The sequence below is a fragment of the Myripristis murdjan genome, chromosome 1 (genome assembly GCF_902150065.1).
Source record: "Myripristis murdjan chromosome 1, fMyrMur1.1, whole genome shotgun sequence".
NCBI classification, from domain to species: domain Eukaryota; kingdom Metazoa; phylum Chordata; class Actinopteri; order Holocentriformes; family Holocentridae; genus Myripristis; species Myripristis murdjan.
Genome location: NC_043980.1, coordinates 5,022,757 through 5,048,423, shown reverse-complemented (window position 1 = coordinate 5,048,423; position 25,667 = coordinate 5,022,757). Strand labels below are relative to the sequence as shown.

Sequence of the window (25,667 nt, the reverse complement as noted above, 5' to 3'; positions counted from 1 at the left end):
CAACACACAAGGTAATGCTTCATATTAAGGTCCTTGTAATAAGCGTTAATAGATAATAAGGTCCTTATAAGTCTTTATAAGATGCTTATTAACATTATTATGTGTTGATAGGACTATATATGTGTCAATAACAGCATCATAAACATGTTTGTTGTCAGATTATAAGACATTTAGGAGCACTTATAAGGAATGTGAATTGATAGACTGCTTAAGAACGTTAACAAACGCCTTAAACCATTTCCATTTGTTTTTTGTTGCTTTATTGAAAATGAATACATGATTTATTATGCATTTATTAGCAGTTAACTACACACGTACAGTGTTACCTAAGATTTCTGTAGCTACTGGAGCTAAGGCAAGAACAAACCCTTGTTACAATTAATAAATCCTTTATTATGCACTTATTAACAGTTAAATAAGCTTTTTACAGCTTCCACATTTGAGCATAAAGTTTTACCGTCTGTGTGCGGCAATCATAAATTCAGTTATGACATAATCAATCAGGCATAAATCCAGAGCTAAAAGTTTATCTGGGTGCAGCCTGTGGATGTTTTACCTGATGTGATGCTGTATACCACAGAGGCGTTGATCCCGGTATCGCCGTCCTGGGCCTTTATTGGATCTGGCAGAATAGTGTCGAAGACGCCTGCCTGAAATACATAACTTCACTTAACAGGTTGTTCCTTAACCCAAGACAACACTTGTATGCACATCTTGTGGTGTTACACTAACACATTGGGATTTTCCATCACTTTTTGTGGTAGGCCACGCCCACTGCCATGCCCCCTTTTGACTGATCCGCCTGAAAACTCAATCAGATCTTCTGCAGCGTCCCTGTGTGTGGAACAAGCAGAGTGGATGCTCGCCGGCGCCCCCTATGTAGGCCACCATTACTATCTTGATAATGAGCTTCAAATAGCAGAGAAAACTGCAATGCAACACTGCAGCTGAGCACAGCTCATTTTAAGAGCAACACGCCCATGGGAGCTCAGATGGACACAAGAGACTTTGCTGTTTCCACAACTGGGCGCTGGACAGGGAAATGACAACTGAGCCGCTTGGAAACTAGAGACGACATGGTGCTGCTTTGCACCGGGTGGAAGACAGAGCCCTCAGAGCACATCATGACTTGTTTAGGACAAAGTTTAAGACTTAGGAGTTGGCTTGACCTGACCTAGGACTTGTATGCCAGGACTTGGAAATTATGACTTGCAGACGAACGACTTGATCCCACCTCTGTCGACAGGATCCTGTTACTGTTACAACCACAAGCAAAGTCTACGGCAGCCATCTTGGCATATTCAAGGGGATTTCCAAGATACACCAGGAAGTGCCCTTTGTGCTGTTGCCGGTGGTTACCAGGATTTGAGGACCTGTGGGAGCAAAGCACTGTGACGTTGTGAGACTCACCTGGTTCTCCGGGATGGCGGCCTGGTACAAGCTGTGGTCGAAATATGGGTTCAGGTCATCAAAGTCGATGACGTCGATCGCGACAGCGGCTGTGTTGCTCAAACCTCCGTCATCCTGCAGTCAGGAAGTGCAGAGGCAACATGGGCCAGTCAGAGATCCACATTATTCCTTCACTGATAGATATTTGTTTATTTCCATGAGTCTGGAGGACTAATGTAAACAATATCTGCATTGTTTTTTTCCTCTTAGTTTTCACAAACAAAACATACAAATATTCAAATACCCCCAATATGCCCAATCGCTCATCAATGCACACATACAAAGGATTAAATAAGTACAATTCACATTTTGCAGATGCTTTATCCAAAGCGTATATGAGATTTTTATACCCCACAAGCACACAAAATGCATCGTGTAAAAAATTCAGAGCATAAAGTTTGTGCAAAATAAATTATGTGAATAACTGTTAATAACATACGGTCTAAGTTGAAAATAAGGTGAAACAAACTCTAGATTTAGCATATCATGCCTAATGTTGTGCATTATGAAGTGTTTAAGACATTCCACTTAGACACGTACTTTCTGAAAGACCAAAATAATAACAATTTTAGGTTTATGCAGTGTCAACTGAGAACCTAAATTATATTATTCCTTTACAAAAGCACCATAAGTTCTTATAATTTTGTGCATTTGAAAACAGCAGTGAAAACTTTAGTGATGAGGCTGAAAAACTGGGAGGACGGAGGACGATGTTGTTGATGTGAACTTGTTTCCACTCACACGAGCCGTCACGGTGAAGCGGTACTGGTTAACCAAGTTGTAGTTCAAACGCTTCTTCAGTATCAAAGCCCCTGTGCCGGTCACTTCAAACTGCTCTGATGGAGGCTTGGAACAAGGAGAAACACCACCATCACCATCAGATCTCACCATCATATTATTTCGTAACATAAGAAAACATGGCAGCACGTCTTGAGATGCAATACCAGATTTCTATTAACCCTTGGAGGTCACTTGACTTCTCTAAAAAAGTGAAAAATATGATTAGCAAATTAACAAAACATTACTGCAGTGTTAGCAAAACAAATTGCAAAAAAATAATGTTTAATTTGTTCAAATGTCTGAGGCTGCCTTCAGAGGGCTTTCACAAGCATTTAAACAAAATGAAAAATTAAATTAACACAAATTAAAAATCAGAAAAAAAAAAAGTTTAAAGAAATGACAAGAGAACTTCTTCTAATTATTATCCAGTCAGTGGCCATTTTTGCTGAGTTAAAGGTAGCTAGTTAAAGTGCACAGATGACAAAAGTTAAAAAACAAACAAACAAACAAACAAAAAAAAAACTTAATGCAATTCAGATCCAGTTTCTATTTGTTGCCATATTTTTTTGTTCAATATCAACATTACCTTGCAACTATTTAAAATATATAACATGAGAAAGTGAGTATTCCTTGGAGACGGTGTCTGTAGGTTAAGGTGGTTTAATCCAGAGATTAGTGTAGCTTACCGACATGGAGTAGGACACTATCTTGTTGGGGTCGGTGATGTCTGCGTCCGTGGCCTCCATATCCAGAACCTGGCTGTTTGCTGGCACGGTCTGCCGGAGGAAAACACCACACACCTCAGACACTGTTGAACTGTGGGTTCACACACACCAAAACGCTGGACAGATGTTTTGCCAGGCGTGTTCATCACTGTGATGCTACTGCTGGTGAAGACACAGCACCTCTGTCTGTTTTTTTTTACTGCATTTCTTCCTGTGCGACTGGTCTGTTTTCTTCCATTGTAGCTGCTGGAAATATCTGGACATGATGTTACGTTGTCTACATATAGGCAAAATTGGCCTAAAAATGCAGGTTGAATCTGTCTGAATGAAACATTTCAACCAGTGCAACAAAACAAAAAACAAAAAACAAAAACAAAATAATAATAATAAAAAAAACCCAAACAATTGGTGCTGTATGCAGATGATACAGCTCCATCAGTGTGAAACAATAACCTGATACTGAGCAGATTCTCTTCTTTCTGTTTCTGCTGCTTCTTCCTCCTTGTTTCCAGCTGTATCGCTGCTACGCTTCAACCACTGATCCACTTTCTGGATTTATTTTGTCTCGTCTTCCCGCTCAGAGTGAACAAATGTCCTCACTTGACGACCGTGGCAGCAGATTTAAACCACAAACACAAACAAAAAGTAGTAACAGCCATAGTCGAAGCTAAACGTTTATGACTTCTGAGTATGCAGACACACAGCACTCACCTGCATTATTTAACACTATTTATTTTATTTTTTATTTATTTATTACTGTGTGATGGTGTGAGTCTTATCATGTGAATGTGTCTTATTGTGTTTTAATGGTATGGATGTGGTTGCATGAAGCACCTCACTAAAGCAGTGCTCCGATTTTTAATGCAATGACAATAAAGGCATTCATTCATTCATTCATTCAAACATCTGACACCTTCAGCAAACTGAATATAAAATGTGCTTTATCACATTTAACTTACATTTATATTTTTTATTGAACTTATTAGAGCAGAGGCTAATTATTTGAGGAGTTATGGACGACTGATATTTTTTAAACTAACATTTTTTTTTTTTTTTTTTAAATCTCACATACTTCCTGCAGTACTCCAACATACTGGTAGGGTACGCATACCGTTAGCGAATATTAGCTAGCAATGTCGCATTACGTTTGCTAACCTTTTTAAATCAATTCTGCATGTATATTTTTATTTTTAAGTTGGTGCAAGCTAGTTTCTAGTGGTTAATGGCTTGTTTGGGTTGTTCCTATTTGAAATATTGACTTTTGAGCATCATGTCATCTGTTGTGTCACTACGAATTCACAGGTTAGGGTTAATGTTAAGAAAAAAGCGACATTAGCAGCTTAATGTTTGACAAAAACTGACGCTTGTGCAAGTACAACTACCGAATATTAGCGAACATTTGCTAATATTAGATGGCTAACGTTGCTGTTTAGTTTGGATTCAAACCGGGTCACCTGTTGATTTACCCATCCACCAGTTTTACGCTCCTTTAATACAACGACACCACAGTGTTATGACTTACCTGACCACTAGAGGTCGCTTAATTTTAAAACACAGCTACAGCTCGTAATAACCTGCCGTACAAACACATATTACGTTGTTTTTTCACCTCAGAAAGCTGCAGGATGTACTCGCTCTGAGGGAACACGGGGCTGTTGTCGTTCAGGTCGTTCAGTCTCAGCGTCCGGGTGTTGTTGAGCTGCCAGGGAAACAGCGTCAGGCGAGACGTTTTATTTTGTAGTGTCAGTGTACGCTGCACTTCCTGAAACAACATGAGCTCCTGTCTCACTCACCTTGCCTTGACTTTCATCACACATGATCGCATAATACAGGGTGCCACCGGTCTGTAAGAGCAGGACAGACAGACAGACAGACTGTAAAACTCAAACAGGTAAATGTCAGGAATCTCAGCTGCAGATCAGACATTGTTCATTGATTAATACTGATCAGAAAACCTATCAACACCTATAACAGTCTATGGAGAGAGTACTAAACTGCTGCTACAGAAGAAGTACTGCTACTCTGCTGGTATCTGACTGCAGTAGAAGTAGAAGTACTGTTCCTCTGCTGGTATCTGACTGCAGTAGAAGTAGAAGTACTGTTCCTCTGCTGGTATGTGACTGCAGTAGAAGTAGAAGTACTGTTCCTCTGCTGGTATCTGACTGCAGTAGAAGTAGAAGTACTGTTCCTCTGCTGGTATGTGACTGCAGTAGAAGTAGAAGTACTGTTCCTCTGCTGGTATCTGACTGCAGTAGAAGTAGAAGTACTGTTCCTCTGCTGGTATGTGACTGCAGTAGAAGTAGAAGTAGTGCAGTAAAAATGTCCTGCAGTAAAAGTCCAAAGTGTCTCATGTCAAATGTCCTGGCAGTAAAAGTGACTGAGCTCCTTTTTCCAAACAGTAACTGTGTTAGCTGGGATCTTTTCCATGCAGTTAGAAAAGGAGGAGAGAACATGCTGCACACTACATGCTTTTAAAGGGGCATTACGCTCAACTGAGGTGAGGACCCTGTAGACTCAACTGACACATGTGGAATAAGCACGTGTGATGACTCAGTCTACATGGTTCTCATCTTCACTGATATTTCCCCCCTTTTTTCCCCACACGTATTCCACATTTTTTGCCAGTTGAGTCTAAATGGTCCTCCTTTCTATATAGTGCAGGTTTTACTGTGAAATTTGGAAAACGACAAAGTGTAGAACCACTAGTAGAAGCAGGTTCCTCTTCTCATTTTTGCTTACTGAGCTTTTATTGTGAAAGGTTCCACAGTCTGTCATTGATCACTGGTTCTCTGTAATGGATCTGATTAAAATTAACTAAAGTAAAATTACTGACTTTTAAAAATACTCATACACAAAAAACTACATGAGTAAATGTAATTTTTTACTTCTACTTCTGATGCTATGGATCAGTAAAAAACCTTACTTATTGCCCCTTTTAAAATAAAACGATCTAACCATGAATGCATCTTTCTATCTGTCCCTCAGTCCCACCAGCTGTCCATCTATCTGTCCATTCTTCTATTTGTCTGTCCATATAACCTCCAACAACAAGTTTACCGAAATATCCAACACCTGGGACCAACGTTGGGTTTTTAATAAACTATCAGATGTCGGTCTTTTCAACCCTGATGAGAATAAAAAAACGGAGGAACACTGGATACCTGTATTATTTTGGCATGAAACCTTTAAAATTTGATACAGGCACCAAATAAATCAGCAGCAGTGTAAAAACATCTGTATCTGCTTTCAAAACGTATCAAATGAGCCAAACTCTGCATCGTACGTCCTGCATCCTTCCACCACTGTTCCCCCACATCCATCCATTTATCCCTCTTGTACACATTTCTTATTTCTTCAATTAACCCCTTTTCCTTCCATCCATCCGTCCCCGAAATCAAACGCACATTCGTCAGCACATCTGCGTCCAGTGGCTTCTTGGTGCGAACAAGGGCAGTCGTCTGTCCAGCGGTGAAGACCAGCTCCAGGAGGTCCAAGTCCATGTGGTCGGTGAACACGTAGGGCACCAGCTTCACGACGCTGCCCGCCTGGATCCCGTTCACCAGCTCCACCTCTCCTGCAGTGGTGAGGACAAGATGAGCATGAAACCTACCGTGTGAAGGATTCACAATACCCAAGATGTGCACACACACTTTTTTTAAGGCACAGTGGTCTCATGCAAGGGACTACACACAGAAAAAAAGGTGCCGAAATGGTTCTTTACTGCTGCAGCCTGGGTTCGAATCTGACCTGGGTGCCTCGCTGCATGTCATCCCCTCTCTCTCTCCGCTGTCACTATCAAATGAAACGAAAATGTCCAAACTATGTCTTTACAGGCAGAATGAGTAGGATTTTCCTAAAATCAATGTATAAACTCATGCAAAAATAATCCCTCTCAGTCATCACTTATGTGCCACTAGAAGTGTGTATTAGCGTGTGTATTAGCGTGTGTGTTAGCGTGCGGGTCGGGCCGCATATTTTTGTACAAACCCAACCCGAGATGGAGGCATAGTAACTGAACCCGACCTGAACCCGACAGCCGTTGTTTTTTTGTGTCTGAACCCAACCCCAGCCCCAGATTTTGCTCATCCACCATTGTAATGTTACATTTACCACCTGAAACAGCCACGTGTTGCCTTCAGTGTCGTCACGTAAACTCCAGCACAATACAGGAAGTTTCCCAGGGCAGACAGTAGGTCTATCATTTTTCACTAAAATAACGCCGACGTGACCGAACACGACCTGAACCTGAACATAATTTCTAAATTTTTATCTCAGTGCAGTCAGGAATCCACACTCTCTAGGTGTTTATCTGCTGGATCTTCTCATTTGGCTGAGCTCAGGACTCTTCTGTGCATTGGCCTTTGGGCAGCAGGTGTGTAGTTGCCAACCAATCACAGCGCAGTGTGGCGCCACATCGATAGCAGCAGCATCAAATTGGAAGCTACGAAAATAGCGGCTGTGAAAGAAGAAAATCGAGTGAGGCGAAATGCTCAGCGGACAAAGCTCGCTCCACAACGAGGTTGAATCTGGGGTTGGCTGATGATGAGGATGAAGAGCGACACACTGCTGACTGGGTTTTGATGAAGTTGAAGGGAACGATGCATCTCAAAAAAGTTTGCCTGAGCGAGGGAATCATCACCATTCGTTTAATTATCTGTATATGACTGAAGAAACATGAAACGAGATATTTTCCTTCTCCTTGTCACATTACAACTTCCCTCTTTAGGCAAATTACAAATGAACTACTTCCTTACCTGTATATCCTTCATCATATGGTCCAAAATTAAGTTGTGAGCCCGACGTGCAATCTATGGTTGTCGTAACTTGGGGAAAAAAAACACAAACAGTATAAAGTACTTTTTTCTGAATGTCGTACAATGAGCAGCACAAATGAGCTTAGCATTTCTAGTATATGTCACTAAGGAAACAAATCTACTAGAAATGATAACAAAAATAAGTGAATAAAAGTTGAAGCAGAACTTGTACACCATATTATCACAAAATATTAGCAGAAGTAAAGAGAAAAGAGAAGAGAAAAAAAACCTACTTAAAGGCATTCATACAGTAAGCCTGCCTCTAATTTTTTTTTTTTTTTTTTTAATTTCCTGATTGTCTGTTGATGGTATTGATTTGTTCATTTTTGTTGATGCTTTGTTTTTTGTTGTTAAATATCAGGAATGAGGTGATGGATTTATTAAGAAATGGCAGCCAGACTTGGATACGGTGAAACTGTCAGACCTAAATAACATCATGCGAACGGATTGTTGCTGAATGTAACTGTGTCAATATGGGGATGTTTGTCTTTATTATTATTTTTTCTTCTGTTTGTTTATTTTTGTGTGTATGTGTATGTGTTTTGTTCGGGTGGTTGAAGATAAGGAGGGGAAAAAAGTTGGTTCTGTGTCCAATTTGGATCTGAAATGTATGTGACTATTACAAGAACATCAAACTTAAGGTCAATAATGTGGAACTTGCACGTGTGTATGAAAATAAATTTTTGGGTATTACAGCTGATCATAAACTCAACTGGAAACCACACATAAATATCTTGCAAACAAAAATATCCAAAGCAACTGCCATAATGTATAAAATGAAATATTTCTTAAATAAAAAATCACTAATCACACATAAAACTAAAATAAACCCGATCTTCCTCTTACAGAAAAAGGCCATAAGAATTAGAAAAAGACTATTATGAACCAACAAACCCACTGTTCATTAACTTACACACTTTAAAACTACAAGACATTATTGATTTAAATACTTTAATTAGAACGTACAAGGCTAACAATAATCTACTTCCACACTGCATCCAGGAACTATTTTTGTCAAGAAAGAGTCATTATAATTTAAGGGGTATATGTATGTTTAAAAACATCAAAATAAGAACTACCATCAAAAGCAAATGTGTATCAGTTAAAGGGAAATCTTTATGGAACAACTTGGACAATGAATTAAAACACTGCAGCTAAATCAGTCAATTTAAAAAAATTATAAATCCATAGGTAATAGGTAAATATAGATAATTATTATAAGCGAAATAATATGTACTTATGGATCTTTTGATTTCGTTTTTTTTGTGTGTGTCTGAATTACCTATTTTTTTCTGATATGTTATGACATCTATGTTATTGCAATTGTTTTGTTTTTAAGTTAACACACATGTAAAAAGGGTCGGCACTATAAGGCTTCAGCCTGCACCTTTTCGGGCTCTGAAAAACTAATTTATTAATCTTTGAAAATGCCAATTGATTGTAACTGAGACCGAGATAAACCATCATCATCCTCATCAAAATAAATGAATAAATGAATGAATAAAAATCTGTATTATTCTGTGTTGAATACAAATAGATGCAGGACATGCAGACACAACAAAAATAAGCTGTTTCCTCGCCTCCTAGAATTTATTAAGTCTATATGAGTTTGCCAGTCAAAGTGTTGAACCATGCTATGTTTTTTTTTTTTTCAATATAAAATATTTTCTACATCTACATAACTAGACATTTCTTATAGTGCCAGAATTTTTTTTTTTTTAGAATTTTTTTCAATCATGAAATTCCAAAATTGAAATAGAAGTGTGCAGCTCCTCTTTTTCATATCTCCAACAGAAAAAGAAAGTTCTATGTTTTTATGGCGTAATCTTTCTGGCGTGAAGTAAGTTCTGTGAACCGTTTTAAAGGGGGAAAATTTATTTTATTTTATTTTTGAGAGAGTAAAAAAACCTGGTCTTCAATCCAAACCATCCAAAAAGTGATCAAAGCCAGCTGTGGAGAAATGTTACACCAATATATGACATGATGGAAGTTCCTCTTGAGCACAGATACAGAAAACCCAACATGAAATTTGTCTTGTTTTGATGCTTCGTTTCAAAGTTTCTGTGGGACACGTTCTTTAAGGCATGAAAATAGTAGAATCTGGGTTTAAAAAAAAAAAAAAAAAAAAAAAAAAAAAAAAAGCAGGAAAATAATGTTTTATTTTTTAAAATCTCTATTTAATTGTCATTATCTCAAGAAGCCAAAGAGTTGTTACTTAAAGATCTCAAGAAAATTATCTTGGGAAAACAATATCTAATAATAATGACATTAATAACTCAAGATCGTGAATCTCTTCGTATGAAAATAATTTTTTTTCTTTTCCAATTAGATCATCTGATCATGTTTTTATAGCCTTGATTATAACATGAACACAAGTGACCAGTTTATTCTGTCATTTATGGGTCGAGAGGCACGATGATTCACGATACACACTTCTGCTTGATTAGACCTAATAAATACCTCTGCATTGTAAAATTGTGTCACTTACAAAAATGAATAGAGGAAAAAAATAAAAAAATAAAAAATAAGAAATCTGCCCAAAATAGACTACAATCTGAATCCCACAACAGTGTAATTTCTACATACACTGTGCATGAAAATTAAAATCAGTATCTTTTTTTTTTTTGTTTTCCTCTTCAGGTGTGGGTGTTTCCACCTGCTGACATTTCTGGACTTTGGAACTCAAAAACGCCCAAAATGAACTTCAGTTAAACGATTCGTCATGACGCAGATATGACAGAATAATTTGATACACTTAATAGGCTACGTAATATGACGATTGCATGGGGTCATTTTTGATGGATGGACCCTCAAAAAAGCAGATCACGTCTCTGACTCTGGCAATAAAAGTGTTTCCATTTTGCACAACTGCACACAAACACACAAATTCACACCCAATCCAGACAGTGGGGGCTTCAATATCAGTCATGTTTTCACACATACATTTGAAAATAATCAGCTTCATTACGTTTCTTATGGTGTTCACTGGTTTAACGCAGAAACAAACCTCAGGAAACTGTCTGTAAATTAATTCTGGCTCCACTCACCTAAAGGGCTGCCGCTCACACCGCACACACACATGGAGACGGCGAGGAGGAGACAGGTCCGAGTCAGACACATGGGCTCCATAGCTGCTCGGTGGTGTTTACTGGAAACCTGCAAGGCGACGCACTGAGACGATCACCTGAAGCAGGGCAGTAATGAAGCGGCTGCACCTTGCCCAGCGTCCCTGCAATCCAGTTTTACAACCGGTTGTTAAATGACACAGCTGCTTGTATCAGCGCTTGGACCAGGAGGCCTGTGCGTTTCGATTGTCCTGAGCGAGTGCGCATGGAGTCCTAAATAATAATAAAAAATACTAATAACTCCCTGTTTCTCACATCAGGAGCGTTCAGAGGAGTAGACACAGGGTCGGCCTCCGGTTCCTGTGTGATTCTGCTTTTTGACTTTTTTTTTTTTTTTTTGTCTTTTACAGTTTGAGTGTCACTTGTGCCTTTCATGTGATTTTGTTTCCCCCCTCATGTCTTTTATTATGGTGTTTTCTGACTGTCATATGCTGCTGCAGTGTTGTAAAACTTCATCACGTCCTCCCTCAAAAAAGGATTCTTACTCTCAGGAGAAAGATAAACTAAACCTATTGAAGCTAAATCAAACCTTTAGTAAAAAAAAAAAAAAAAAAACTGTGAATAATCTGTAGGGCATTAAATTGGGGTTGAATCTGGGTTTGGCTGATGATGAGGATGAAGAGCGACTCACTGTTGGCCTGTTTTCTGATAGACAAGTGGGTGCCGGAGCTTTTTTTTTTTTTTTTTTTTTTTGGTCCTAGGACAGCAACAGATTTTTAAAAATTTCATTCCATCACCATCCTAGGAGATGAAAACTCAGCCAACTTACTCATTCTGCCTTTAAAGGTTCTTCAAAGAATCCCCAAAGACCTGCTTGTTGTGGAGGTGAAATTGTTCTTTAAAAAAGTATAACCAAAAAAAAAAAAAGTTTTACTGAACCAACCAGCTCCACCAAGAACTCTCTTGAAGAAGTTCTAGGTGGAGCCGGGTGGTTGGCCAAACTAGAGGGCGCTGTTTCATCATGTTGACATCAAACATTTGGCGTGATGCCATGTTCACCTCTATCTGGACATTTTCTGTTCAACACTGAGGTAAGGATGGATTTTGTCATTTTGATGGGTCAGAGTCATTTTCCTGTTGGTCTTATTTTTGCAATAAAAGTCTGTAGAGTTTTAGGCATTTCATTGTCAAACATTTATTTGAAAAAAAAAAAAAAAGAGCAAGGTAATTTTTCAGTTCTTTGTCAAGAGGTCAGGTGGGGATGGTTGTTTTTCTTCATGTATGGATAGGTATAGTGATTTGTTTTAAGGAGTTTTTTTTCCATGTGACAATAAAAAATGTGTCAAAAAACCCCAGCCTACCCAACCCACCAATCAAATCAACTATTTAAAGAGCTAATATCACAGGATGCTGTCTTAAATTTGTCCTTTTATTGATGGATTCTGTGTTTCCACCATACAGTTTTTTCCATTTCACCTACACAAAGTCCTTTGGTTTGGTTTGGTTTGTTTATTTACACATAAGAACCTTTATAGAACATGCAAAATGAAATTAACAGGGAAATGTGAGGAAGAACTACCTAAAACCCCCCCAAAAGTGGCGTCCTTACTTCCAGGAGGATGCCACTTTAAATAATTAAAAGAAACAACATAAAAGAAAAAGAAACACAATATCACAATATAACAATGAATCCCATAAATACCCTTCTGTTTCACAAGAGTAATCCAGTCAGTCATAGTCATAGGACACTCACAACACACATGCAGATGTACACACACATCAAGAACACACACTCATTAGACTTGCAGGTATACATGTCCTCGGGTTAACAGTCATAGGCTAACAACAACATCAACAACAACATCATTATCCTCATCATCATCATCATGCCTCCCCCTGATGAAGACGAGCCTGCTGGTTCCCGTAAGGCAGCGCCGCCTTATCACCGACACAACAGTAAAAACCAAAGTTTACAGGAACTGTGATCTATTTATCAGCACGCTGGTGTGTTTTATTACCAGTGAGGTGTGACACACCAGGAGTCCTCCCAGTGAACCCGGTGAGTTTCCAGTCAGTGTTACAGACATTCATCTGAATTTTACTGTATATTTCAGGTATTCTACTTATCTAACAAAACTTAAAACGAGCACAGTACCACTATGAACCCAAAATTAATGGTAAAGACAAACAGCTTGCAGACGGGTGGATAATATCATCAGATGCCCACAGGGATGAGTCTTACAGTTTGTTTTTTCTTTCATTCACCTGGTATGAGTTGAACAGATGAACAAATAATCTGACCAGCTTGTCGGCAACTAAACGCCGAGTCAAAGGACACCCCACAAGACCACCTTTGGAGAAACTGGAAAAAAAAATAATAAAAGGAAGTGGGTGTGACCTGTGAGAATGTGGGCGTGGTTGGAGTGACACGGGCGTGGCCAAACAGTGTGAGATGTTAATATGGTGTTCCTTAGCCCAGGACAAACCTCGCATAGGAACTTGTGGATGGCGGTATTCTAATCTGTTGGGGAGTTCTGTAAGTTTTCATGTTAGGCCACGCCCGCTGCCACGCCCCTTTTTGACTGAATTGCCTGAAAAGTTAATCAGGTCTTCTGTGGCCCAGGACAGGCCTGCTCACAGTGTTGCGACTAATCTTGTCATGTTTAGTGTGTGAATGCATTCAGAAGTTGTGAGCCTTTCTGTGATATACCACACTCATTGCCACGCCCCCTTGTGGCCGCTCAAGAAAAAACAGCCTAAGATACAAACAGTCGTGAATTTGCGCCGGGTGATGCGAATCTGGCAAATTTCTGTATCACGAGTGACAAAAAAAGCGAAATTATCATCATTTATGTGACTTAAAATGTTTCAACTTGAGCTAAAAAAAAATCTCGGCCATATTTGCACGAGCCTGCAGCGCAAAAACTCACTTCATGTTTGGCCTGAACCCACAGTTAGGGTTGATCTTAAAGGGACAGTTCACCCATTTTGAAAACTTTGACATCACTTCACCTGTAGGACAGTGGCGGTGCTGTCTTCCTCTCATCATTACTGAGTGATGGATACTGGCAACAGCTGCAGTGTTCAAGTTTCCGACTGCTGTCACGGCGTCAGCGGAAGAGTTTGAAAATTCATAAGAGAATTGTGAACATAACTTCGTGGCTCTTGATTTTGACTGAAAATGAAAAAGGAGGCGGGTGGGGGGGGTTGAGGTCTCCTGGTTTCTGGAGGTCAGCTAAGGGAGATGATCAGGCATTACTGTGACTGTGAATTATTTTCCCCCACACTGACGGAAAGATTGCCCTCGTTACATAACCGTCCATTATCTATAACTATTTATAATCTGAAGTTACATCTCATAGTGCAGCATATTACATAAACAGTCATAAAGTGCCAGTGAATGAACTGTTTGATAGAAACAGTCCCTATGATTGAAAAGGGGCGTGAATGGCGAGACCAAGTTCTTGATTAAAAAATAAAATTATTCCTGGAAAATATGTGTTATATGTGTTTTTGTTTATGTTTACATTTTGTGCTAAATATCCTGTATGCAGGTCAGTACTAAATGAACTCAAACTTCTTTAAATCAATTTGGCATGCAGACAACAGAGAGAATTGTTGACATATTATTGCCATATTTATCTGTTCTAACAAAGGAAAACACCAAACTCTTCTGAAGAGGAGAGAAAACTACACTGGCACATGGAGGCTGACTTTGAAATAAATTTAACACAGAATTACGCAAGGCCTGTTTAAGTTCATCCAGTTGGTATTAATATGCTCAATTTTCTCTGTTGTTAACCTTAAAATTTCAAATAAATGTGAACTCATAGTTATATTGTTACATATATTGTATCGCTGTTGAGATATTTGGTATAAATATGGAGGTATGAAATTCTGTCCATATCGTGCAGCCTCAGTCTGTAACACACAAAATATCTTGATATTAAACTGGAAATCCCACATGCACACCTGATGTTTGCACCATTTCTGTGAACTTTTTGTTTTGTTAACTTTTGAATCAAGCCTGTTAAAAGTTATTATCAAGCTGCTAGATAATAAATCTGGGAATTGTGTCTGCAGAGAAATAACACTGTGTGCACTTGAAAAACAGATTTTAATGCACACTGGTTTATGTTTGAAAGTCTTACCTGTTGTGGCTTTGTGGACTCACTCTGGACCCACTTCAGTCCATCCAAAATACAAAATAATGAGCCACGTTACCTTGCCGAAGTCAAAGGCAGAAGAAAGAGCAGAATCATGTCTTCTTGCAACAAAACTGTGTGGAGAAAAGCAGGTGGCAGCCCTCAAGCTTGCACGTGACAAAAAGACACAGCCAACAAGAATAAATGATGAAAAGAACACAAACAAACAAACAAACAAACAAGCAAAAGTGCAGTGTTAGCCTTCCACAGTTTTAGAGACACAAACAAAGAAGAAAAGAAGTTTAATGTGAAAAACTCTCCCAGTGAGATGAAATTAAAATTCAGGGAAGTCAGGTTCTCTCTTTTTTCACAAGAGACAATTTCAGGGTTTGAAGTCTTATGAACCTATTTGCTGTCTCGCCCACTTCAGCCAGCGAAACAAAAAAGGTGTGAGTGTGTTCTCACACCGATCCTCTGGAAATAAATACCCACAACCTGAGCACAGTCTGTCTCTTCCTCTGTTTCCTGGTGTGCCATCGCCCCAAAGCCCCCCTGGTTTCCGGTGTTAGCTGACCAGTCAGTATTAAACTGTAGAGCATTGTTGCCTTTGATTTGGGCCTCTATGATTAGCAAGCATAAACGTATTCTATTATTTATTATTTTTTTTAAAGGTTGTTTTTATCCTGTTCTGGTGAAACTGTGTTTTTTTACACCTCTTGAATCTTCCCATTTGATACCAAGTACAAAGTCTCTGCAGCAGGGCAGCGCTTATATTCTTTGGGTGAAAGTCCCGAAGTTGTGTTGGCATCTTTTCAACATTATATGATAATTGAGCCTGGCCGTATTTTGACCCGGTTACACATGTTTTCAGTCTGCTGCTGTGCACTCTCTCTGAAACACCTCTTCCCCTTTTCCACTTCTGCTCTGTGGGGGCCGGCGGTCCCCCTTGACCTTCCTGCTGACGTTTTTCTGCAGCAGCTCCATGCTGAATCTGCAGCTCAGCATGAGGAGTCAAGGTGATTAATACAAGAAAAAAAGAAGATAAGAAAGAAGCTCTGTATGAAAAATGAGAATATGACCCTCTGCACCTGATTTCATTAAGCTGATTGGCTTCATTTCCTCCCCATTTCCTGTCGCTATAGTCAATCACAATACATCACTGACAGCTGCAGACAGATGTGTCAGTTCATTTTCACTTTCTAAACTCCAGCGATTCACTTTTCTCAGTCTAAGAGCAGATCAAGGTGGTGAGGATATAATCAGACATTTTAATGTACCAGGCATCCAACACACATTTTTTATTATCACTTAAAGGAATAAACTCCAACTGTTTGGGCAAAATCCCCTTTTCCTGACTTCCCCAGACTGAGACCAGATGTTGGACACCATTTTCTCCTCTGTACGTCCAGTGGTTCAGTTCCTATGGGTGGCATTTCTTGTTAGCTTAGCATAAAGACTTGAAGTCTATAGGAGTCGTTAGCCTGGATCTGTCAAACCTTACAGCAGAGATGCTGCAGCCCGTGGGTTCGTCTCATCCAAGATGTTTTGGAGGGAAAAGGGAAAAAATGAATGCATTAATTTTTAAAACTTAAATAATTGCTTCCAATTATAATCAGCTATGTGTAAAAACAAAAAAAGTGAAAAAGCGACATGATATGTTTTTTTTTTTTTCACAATAGATGGAAAGAGCAGTTCTTTGATTTTCTGCAAGGTAAATTTCAAACCTTTCTGTTTTCTGCAATGCAGCTCCACCACCTGATAAGAGACTTGACAGCCCAAGCTGACACCCTTCACATGTAATGGGTCATTAACAGCTGCTGTTTTCTCTGCACCAAAACTCACATATCCTTTGCATCCCAGTAGATAATTGATAATAAATCCCGCTTTGCATCATAACAATATCTAGTAATTTAACTTGTCCTGTACCATCGAGCAAATCCAAAAGCTGCTGGAGGAGTTTGAAGGCTTCCTGTTACAAGAATAAAAGTCCAAACCAGCAGCCAGGTTTCATTTTTACGGTTTGATGGTCTACCTGATGGGGGCGCCACCACTGGACAACATGACTTAACCTGGATTATATTCATGTAACTGTAGCCTCAGGTACCAAGGCTCAGAGAAGAGACTGGAGCAGCTCCTCTGGCCTGACATACACAGCTCAGCCACATGCTTTATATGTCATGCACACACACACACACACACACACACACACACACACACTGAGTGTACAGAAGTAAACAAACCTCTACTGCTGTAGAATCAGTTTTTACCCACTGCCAGACTTCACTCATTTTGAATTAATTTAATTTAAGCTTACTTGTCAGGGACAGTGCACAGTAAATTTACTGCAGTAGAATCCAGCAAAATCCTCATTTTTTCAAACTTTTTCATGTTGTGGAGCCTCAAGTCCAAGTGTCCTGGAGCCGTGAGCCCAGCTGGAGGTGCTTCAGCCCTTATGGCCCTGATGGGAATCGATTATTTGCTTTGACACATCACAACTCTGACACACTGTGAGGCTGAAAGGTCATGTTCCAAGTGCTTGTGTGTTTTTTGCACCATAACCATATCAAGTAATTTAAATTGTCTTGAATTTTAAAGTGTGCGGTGCAAAAACCGCCAAGATTTGATTTGCATGGGAACCTTTTGACTTCACTGTCCTAAACCCACGTCAATTAATCTGTGAGTCAGTTGTGCCTGTGGTGAGAACCTTGTGGAGTCATCCATCAAATGATGTGCTGACTCTACGTTTTTTCATGTTCCTCATTTCGCTGAGGCGCCCCTGGTGGCCTCCCACTTTCCAAACCCCCAGCCCTGTGCGTCATCACTAGACAAGGGAAAACATTCTGATGTTCAGACAAGCAAAACTGTAATGGTGGTTTGGTTTTGATGAGTTTAATTTGCTAACTTTATTTCAAAAGCCTGAAAAAGAAGGCAAGATAGTTTATTTAATTCGTATCTACCATGATCTGTTATATGGTATTAGCTTCTATCTGTGGAGCTCTGTCATAAGAGTTTTGTCCTACTTTTGTCTCTCTGTTTCTTTATTTCAGCTGTTTGATGATGTCCTCCCATGGATACAACCTGTATGCAAAATATCACTCATTCATTCATCTTTTCGGGACCTAAAAAACCCAAAACATCAGTTAATGGGATCTTACTAAACTTAAACATGATTAAGTTGTTTTTTTAACTGTGCGTTTACCAGACCCGGGCAAATGCAGGCCTGTTGTGTCTCTCAATTTCCCAACTCACTGCGTCGATAACATCATTCTCCTGCCCTCTTCCTCATTTTTGTGAGTTCATCTGAGGGCATGTTGCCACTTGGAGGGTTTGGCCACAATATAAAAAATATCCCTCCCCTCCGCCATACACCCCATTTTCTGCAGCAGCACCTTGCCTCCTCGCACCGACAGGAAAGCAAAAGGAGTGGATAAAGCAGGTAAATGACCTTCACTTGACTGGTTGGGTTTACCGGGAGACCCTGACGCTGGATTTAATGCTGCTGATGACAGGGATTTTCATGTCAGTGCTAAAGAAGAGGGTGTGCCCAACATCGGTGCAGATTATCATTGCGCAGAACAAAATAGCTGCACGTGAACGATGAAGTCTGCATGTCAATGAAACTGTTTTCTCTCCATGTGTCAGCATGTTGGTAAGCATGTGTAGCTTTAACAGGACTGAGCGTTATTTGCCCAAACAAAATGGCTTTCACAAATTGTTTTCACGTCCTCACCGGCCCGAGTGCCACTCCTTTTTTCCCTCAGTCCTTTGGCAAAGCTGACAAACCAATACAAGTGAATAAAACAAACGTAAGCAGGTGTAAAAGATACTGTTGCTGGATTCTACTGTTTTTTTTTTTGGTTGGCACAATATATTTTATAGCATTTTGACTGCATCCCTCTTCCTTAATTGTTCAGTTTTATTTGATGGGAGGGACAAAGGAGTGGCACTGTCCAAAAGCACCTAGCCTAATGATTTTATTGGTTGGATTTTTATTTAAGTAAAAGAGTAAAGAAAGTAAAAGTAATTTAATTTAAGTAAGTAAAGTAACAGAGGTTTTGTTCTAGAAGTACAAGAAAATTAAATCTGTGTAAATGTTTTAACATCTGGGTTAGGGTTAGGAATGGTATCTTAGTATATTATAGCCTACAAAAGTAAGTGCAAAGTCTTTTCATTTCCGTGTGGGCTGTAGCTTTGCTTGTTTCATTTAATATATATACAAATATGTGTGAATTAGTCCTTTAACTTGCATCTGTTGTTTCTGTGTCTTTCTGCTCCACACTATCAGCTGTAACAGATTATTTTGGCAAAAGCAGGTAAGCATGTGGAAGTTCTTCACAACCTTTTCATAATATTTTTGCTCAGGAATCTCTGCCTCTGTAATGGACCTTTTGGTTTGTTTGTTCAGTTATGTGGCATTACATGTAGATATAAAATTAATCAATAGCTGTGTTTACATGGACTAATATTCCACAAATAATCAGAATATCAGCCCAGTCAGAATAAAAATGCCTCATGTAACCGCCTCAATCAGAAGAGACCAGCCTGATCAGAAGGTGTTTTCAGTCGGGTTGAGAGGGCTGCTGTAAACCTTTGATAATCTGTTCAACAGGAAAACATTAGCACCTAATAACCATGTAAACTCTTAATCTGCTGGTTTCTCTCTACTCTGGTTGGAATGAATCTGTTCTTTGTGCTCCATGCGGGGGGAACATCAGGCGACGGGACGAGTTTCCAGGAGGGACAGAAACACGGTGCTGCACACTGAAGCTGATACAACTGATTTTGTTGCAAATATTAAATCTGTAAAGGCTTGTTGAGCGGCTCCGTGGTGGAAAGGCTGGAAACCACGAGTCGTTCAGACAAGTTGTTAGAAAAGACGAACGAAGCTGGAATCCAGCGAACCATCGAGCAAATCCAAAAGCTGCTGGAGGAGTCTGAAGGCTTCCTGTTACAAGAATAAAAGTCCAAACCAGCAGCCAAGTGTAATGTTTACAGTCTGATGGACGACCTGATGGGGGCGCCACCACTGGACAACATGACTTAGCCTGGATTATATTTATATTTCCAGCAGATTAGAGGCTTCCCAGCAGGTGGAGCCACTTTGTGTCAAAAAAACTCACATCTTATTGGATCACTTTATTCAGCCTCCATGTTAAACAGTGACGCTGGAATCTCCAGTCAGAATGATTTCAGTCGGGTTGAAGAAATATCATCCATGTAACCACAGATGCTAATAGCTGATATGTTCATCAGCTAAAGTGGATCCCTATAAAATCCTAAATGTTAGTCTTGCGTTTGACTCTGGTCTTGGTCATGATGCTTCAGTTCAGGCGGTCTTGACTACAGCACTGTCTCTCTCTCTGACTGGCCTGTAGATGGCTGCTGTGTGCTGGACGGTCGTGGCGCTGGCGTTCGTCCTGTCTGCTGGACCCGGTGTGGACGCTGTGGAGCAGAGGCAGCTCAAGACGCTTGTCACGGCCATCTTGAAACAGTGAGTCAACATCCTCTGGCTTCTCTACAAGAATACGGTTCAATGTCTTTTGTAATTTTTCTGTGCTCACTGAGCCACGTGATGCAACTGTTGTCACTCCACTGAATGGACGTTTTCAGTTAGTTAAGGTTAGGAAAGAAGGTTAAGAAGTTAGGAAAGGGTGGGGTGCACCAGTGGTTCACCGGTAAAAAGCGGTAAATGTGTAAGGGTTTAGTCCCCATCGCAGTGACCGGGATTCAAATCCAACCTCGGGTCCTCTGCTGTGTGTCATCCCCTCTCTCTCCCCTGCCTTTTCTGTCTATCTCCACTGTGACGGTCAAATAAAGCAGAAATGCCAAAAAAATAATCTTTAAAGTTAGGAAAGGGTTTGTTGTGATGGTTAAGGTTAGGACAAGGTCATGGTTAAGGTTAACAAACTTAATGCACAGTTCACCGACATAATGAACATGGTCTTTGCTTGATTTAGGACTTGATCCCGGGTTTAACGACTAACCCAAACCTGTGGGCGGTTATGACTGATAATGTCCATTCAGTGGTGTGATAACGGTCTGAGGTCTTGGCCATGTACCTCGGCCACCACCAGACCTTACACTAACTGTGCTTATTGGTGATACTTTAGATAGCAGCAACATTTTCTGCCAACAGGCTCCATCAGATTATCTCATGTTTGAACACAACACCAAACAAAAAATTCGACACAGAAATGGAAAGATAAATTCACTTACATGTTGATCTGCACAATTTAAGATGTTTTCCATAGCACTATTGTATTTCTTAGCCAGTGAAAAGTGTTTTCGTATATTTCAATCCTACTACTGTCAGTTCAGCAGATAGAGAGGAAAACCCATTGAGAAAAATGACCACCATGGTCAGTTCGTACCATTTTTTAAACTGTTCCAATTGGTCATCTTTAAATATTCTGGAAATCAAATTTCACTGGAGTTCTTATACAAATGTCATTGATTCATATACATTTCCCATGCGCTCTAAGTATAAATATTTTTTTAAATTCAGACCTACTGATTTTTTTAAAATAAAAATAACTTAATGGGTTTTTAATAAACCACACTGCTGAATTGCTCTCTCAGCTACGTTTAAAAGGACATGTCCCTTTAAACTGAGTGTTTTACACAAAAGTATCTTCAGTTTAATGGCAGTATAGCAGTGCTGTGACTCAGAAACTGAATCTGAATGTGATCAGTTTCAGCATTAGGTTCAGTTTCTCCTGAAGACCAGACTAAGATTTTTGCTTTATTTTGTGGTTCTCTATTGCGGAGCCACAGGGAGCCCACTTTTTTTTTTTTTTTTGTAAATTTCGTGTACACAAAACCCTGAGATATCAAATTTAGAGCTTGAAATAGGTAAATAATGTGCACAAATAAGCAATTTTTTTAAACCTCGATTTACTAATTTGCAGACATGATGTAGTACGTATAAGGGCACTAAAAAGAAAAAAAACTTGCTCTGTGGCTCTGTACTACAGTATGCTGAGAAAGTTAGTCAAACTTTAATTTTAGACTGTTGTTTTGTGCAGCTTTATTTGAAAGGAAAACACCTGTTTAATATTAAAAACAGTGATCAAGCTCACCATGAGTAGTAACATGTTGTGTGTCTGTTTCTTCTGACAGGTACAGAATAAGTGGCCAGTTCAGTCTGGCTGTAAACATCCCGCTGAACGAAGTACAGAAAACTCAAACAGTCCTGCGGCGAGTCTTTAGGGAGGACCGCAGAGCCAAGGTGACTGCTGCCGTTTCAAGAGGTGACGTGTACATCGGAACCTGGGTGGTTGCAGCTGGAGTGGACACAAGCGATGGTCGCCATGCAGAGTCACGCGTTCTGGACAACTTCAACGCCTTGTTCAATAAACCTTATCGTAGTTTCCTGCTTTTCTACTCTTACCATTCCCCATGTGATCTATGCTTGAATGAAATAGATCCTGCAACTAACATGTCAAGGATTAGCATCATTCAGAATTGGCGTGATTATGCCCTTGTGTTTTCCAGAGTATTGCAGCCTAAAGATTCTAACCCCTTAAATGAGGAAAACCTGAGGGAATCCCTTGAGCGACTTGGGAATACCACAGGACTTCAGGGACAGGAAATCGGTCTTGCCAGCATATTCCGTTGTGACAGAAAAAATGGATTGACTCAGTGTAACAGCTGTTCCGCCAGTGGACAAGTTTCGCATCAGTGTGTTGTAGACAGTTCACAAGCCAGTGCCAGTGATGGTGCTAGTGGCAGTAGCGGTCGCGGTGATTCCCGCACAAACTCTCAGGGAAGCAGCAGGGGCAGCAAGAAAGTGTCAGGGCAGTGGCAAGGGTGGATTCGAGGGCGGGGACCGGGGCAGGGGGACGTATGGGTGCAGTCGCAGGTGGGACCAGATTTGGTGCCCGGGCAGGGTCAGGGGACTGTGTGGGTGCAGTCGCAGGTGGGACCAGATTTGGTGCAGGGGCAGGGTCAATATGTGCAGTCCCAGCAGGGGGGAGTAATGCATGGGCAGGGTCAATATGTGCAGTTCCAGGAGGGGGGAGTGATGCATGGGCAGGGTCAATATGTGCAGTCCCAGGAGGGGGGAGTGATGCATGGGCAGGGTCAATATCTGCGAACACAGGTGGGGCCAGTGGTGCGTGGGCAGGGTCAGGGGACTACAATTGTGCAGTCACAGGTGGGGCCAGATGTGGTGCATGGGCAGGGTCAATATGTGCAATCCCAGCAGGGGGGAGTGATGCACGGGCAGGGTCAATATGTGCAGTCCCAGTCGAGTCAACAGCAGGGAGGGGGTAAGGTGTTGATACAGAGTCCAGGGTTGAGTCAGGTGTGGATGCAGGGTCCAGGTCAGAGACAGATGGGGATACAGACTGCAGGTAAGGGGGCAGGGTTGAGTCAGGTGTGGATGCAGGGTCCAGGTCAGAGGCAGATGTTGATACAGACTCCAGGTCAGGGGGGCGGTATGAGACAGGTGTGGATGCAGGGTCCAGGTCAGAGGCAGATGTTAATACAGACTCCAGGTCAGGGTGAAGGGTTGAAACAGGTGTGGATGCAGGGTCCAGGTCAGAGGCAGATGTTGATACAGACTCCAGGTCAGGGTGAAGGGTTGAAACAGGTGTGGATGCAGGGTCCAGGTCAGAGGCAGATGTTAATACAGACTCCAGGTCAGGGTGAAGGGTTGAAACAGGTGTGGATGCAGGGTCCAGGTCAGAGGCAGATGTTAATACAGACTCCAGGTCAGGGTGAAGGGTTGAAACAGGTGTGGATGCAGGGTCCAGGTCAGAGTCAGATGTTGATACAGAGTCCAGGTCAGGGAGCAGGTATGAGACAGGTGTGGATGCAGGGTTCAGGTCAGGGTCAAGGGTGGATGCAGTGGCAGGGGGAAGGTCAGGATCAGGGCCGGCGTCAGAGGCAGGAATAGGGACAGAGGAACAGTGGTAGAGGGTTTCTGGGGACCACCAGTTGAAAGGGATTCATTAAAACATGAGTTCAAATCCACAACAAGCTAATCTCAACAGTATTTCTCTGGGTTTCCTACTTCTCTTCATGTGTTGGGCCCTGGCACTGCAAAACAGCACAGCCACTATGAGTACAGAATACTCAGTTTGTTGTCTTTAGTCTGAATTATAGCACTAAAATTTATTTTATCACCTTCCCTTTTGTATTTTACATGTTTTGGGGGTGTTCTTTGTAGAAAAACAATTGGGAATGCCACCTAACCCTTGCGGCATTAGTACCTAGCACTATCTCTCGAGCCCCTAATTCTACCATGCAAAAACCATGGTCACATTCTTTTTTTTTTTACCTTATTAAGATATAATAATGGAAAGAAATGGGGGAGTAGTGTTAACTCAGTGTTAACTGCATTTGTTCTCTTCAAAGCAGTTTGTTAACGGTGCTTTATGAATATATTTGACGGATATAAAACATTCCAATTCTTTAATGTTTTCTCCTTTTTATTAAAGCTTTGCTCAGCATCCAAACTGGTCTGTCTGTTTATCATCTGGGAATCCCTGGTTAACAACACTTTTATCCTTGGGAAAACATCATTTAGACTCTGTAGAATAGAATAGAATAGAATAGAATAAAATAGAATAGAATAGAAAGCCTTAATGACAATAAATGCTTTCTATTTTAAGGCTTTCTATTCTAATCTATTCTATTCTAGTCTTATCTTGTGTTTGTACAAGTACAATGAAATTAGATCAGTGCAATTAATAAGACAGTTGAGACAATTAAGACAGATCACAAGCACACATTCAATAGATATGAAATGAAAATAAATACTATAAAAATAATGGATATTGCATTTAAAACATTTTGTATTGCATTTGAAAATGTTGTATATTGCATTTAAATGTTGCGAATTAAAAGTTAAAATGGCTCAGCAGCAGATGATGGCATTTCTTCTGTGGTGTAGGAATATTGCTAGAGTTAAGAGTTGTGATGGCCCCAAGGAGAGAAACTGTTCTTTTGATGCACCTGTAGCGCCTCCCAGAGGGCAGCAGGTTAAATAGTTGGTGTCCAGGGTGAGAACGGTCCCTACAAGTGGGCAGCCAGTGATTTTTTGACCGTACAGGAAAAACTTCTTCTATATTTCATTTTAATTTAACAATGCATTTCCATTCATTTTTAAGAGTACTTTTGTAAAACATTGGCAAAAGTGGCATATTCATAGTGAGTTTAAACATCCAATGTATAAGCTATTATTCTTTTTCTTTTACAAATACTTCACATATAAGAGAAATGCATGTCTTGAAACACTGTGGCGAGGTACAGCTGTTAACATGTCAACCCTATAAAGCCATTTGTATCATATATGATACACATTTTCAATTCTGTTTTTCATTTTCAGTTTAATCAATACTTGACCAAAATACTGTTGTATACCTTTGAACACTTCCCCTGTTCACCCCGGACCATACCATTGGCACTTAAAGTACATATCATATATCATACACCAGAACGGTCGTGTAATAACATATTTTTTGAATTTATATATATATATATATATATATATATATACATTTTGTTAGAGGACTAAATAAAGGGTTCAATTTCAAAAAACTGGAATTTTCTGCCAATTCTTTCATAGTTCAGGCTTTATAGGGTTAACCAGCAAACTATTCATTAATTAGACAAAGCCCCCAATACACTGAGCCAGGTACGTATACTCCAGTGTATACAGTACCGTATACACTGGAGTCAGGT

General features: G+C 40.2%; 1 protein-coding gene across 2 annotated transcripts; it reads left to right on the top strand.

Annotated features, from left to right (window-relative positions):
• The first annotated feature begins 18,367 nt into the window (after nucleotides 1-18,367).
• On the top strand, nucleotides 18,368-24,425 carry LOC115363769 (glutenin, high molecular weight subunit PW212). Of its 2 annotated transcripts, XM_030058075.1 has the most exons (5): nucleotides 18,368-18,414; nucleotides 19,258-19,291; nucleotides 20,354-20,469; nucleotides 22,098-23,446; nucleotides 23,765-24,425. In XM_030058075.1, exons 3-5 carry the CDS (start codon nucleotides 20,354-20,356, stop codon nucleotides 23,875-23,877), a joined length of 1,578 nt encoding a protein of 525 aa, XP_029913935.1. In that variant the 5' UTR covers nucleotides 18,368-18,414; nucleotides 19,258-19,291; the 3' UTR covers nucleotides 23,878-24,425. The 2 variants fall into 2 exon arrangements, with proteins under 2 accessions (XP_029913935.1, XP_029913926.1); XM_030058066.1 differs by having other exon boundaries at nucleotides 22,098-24,425.
• Nucleotides 24,426-25,667: the final 1,242 nt, after the last annotated feature.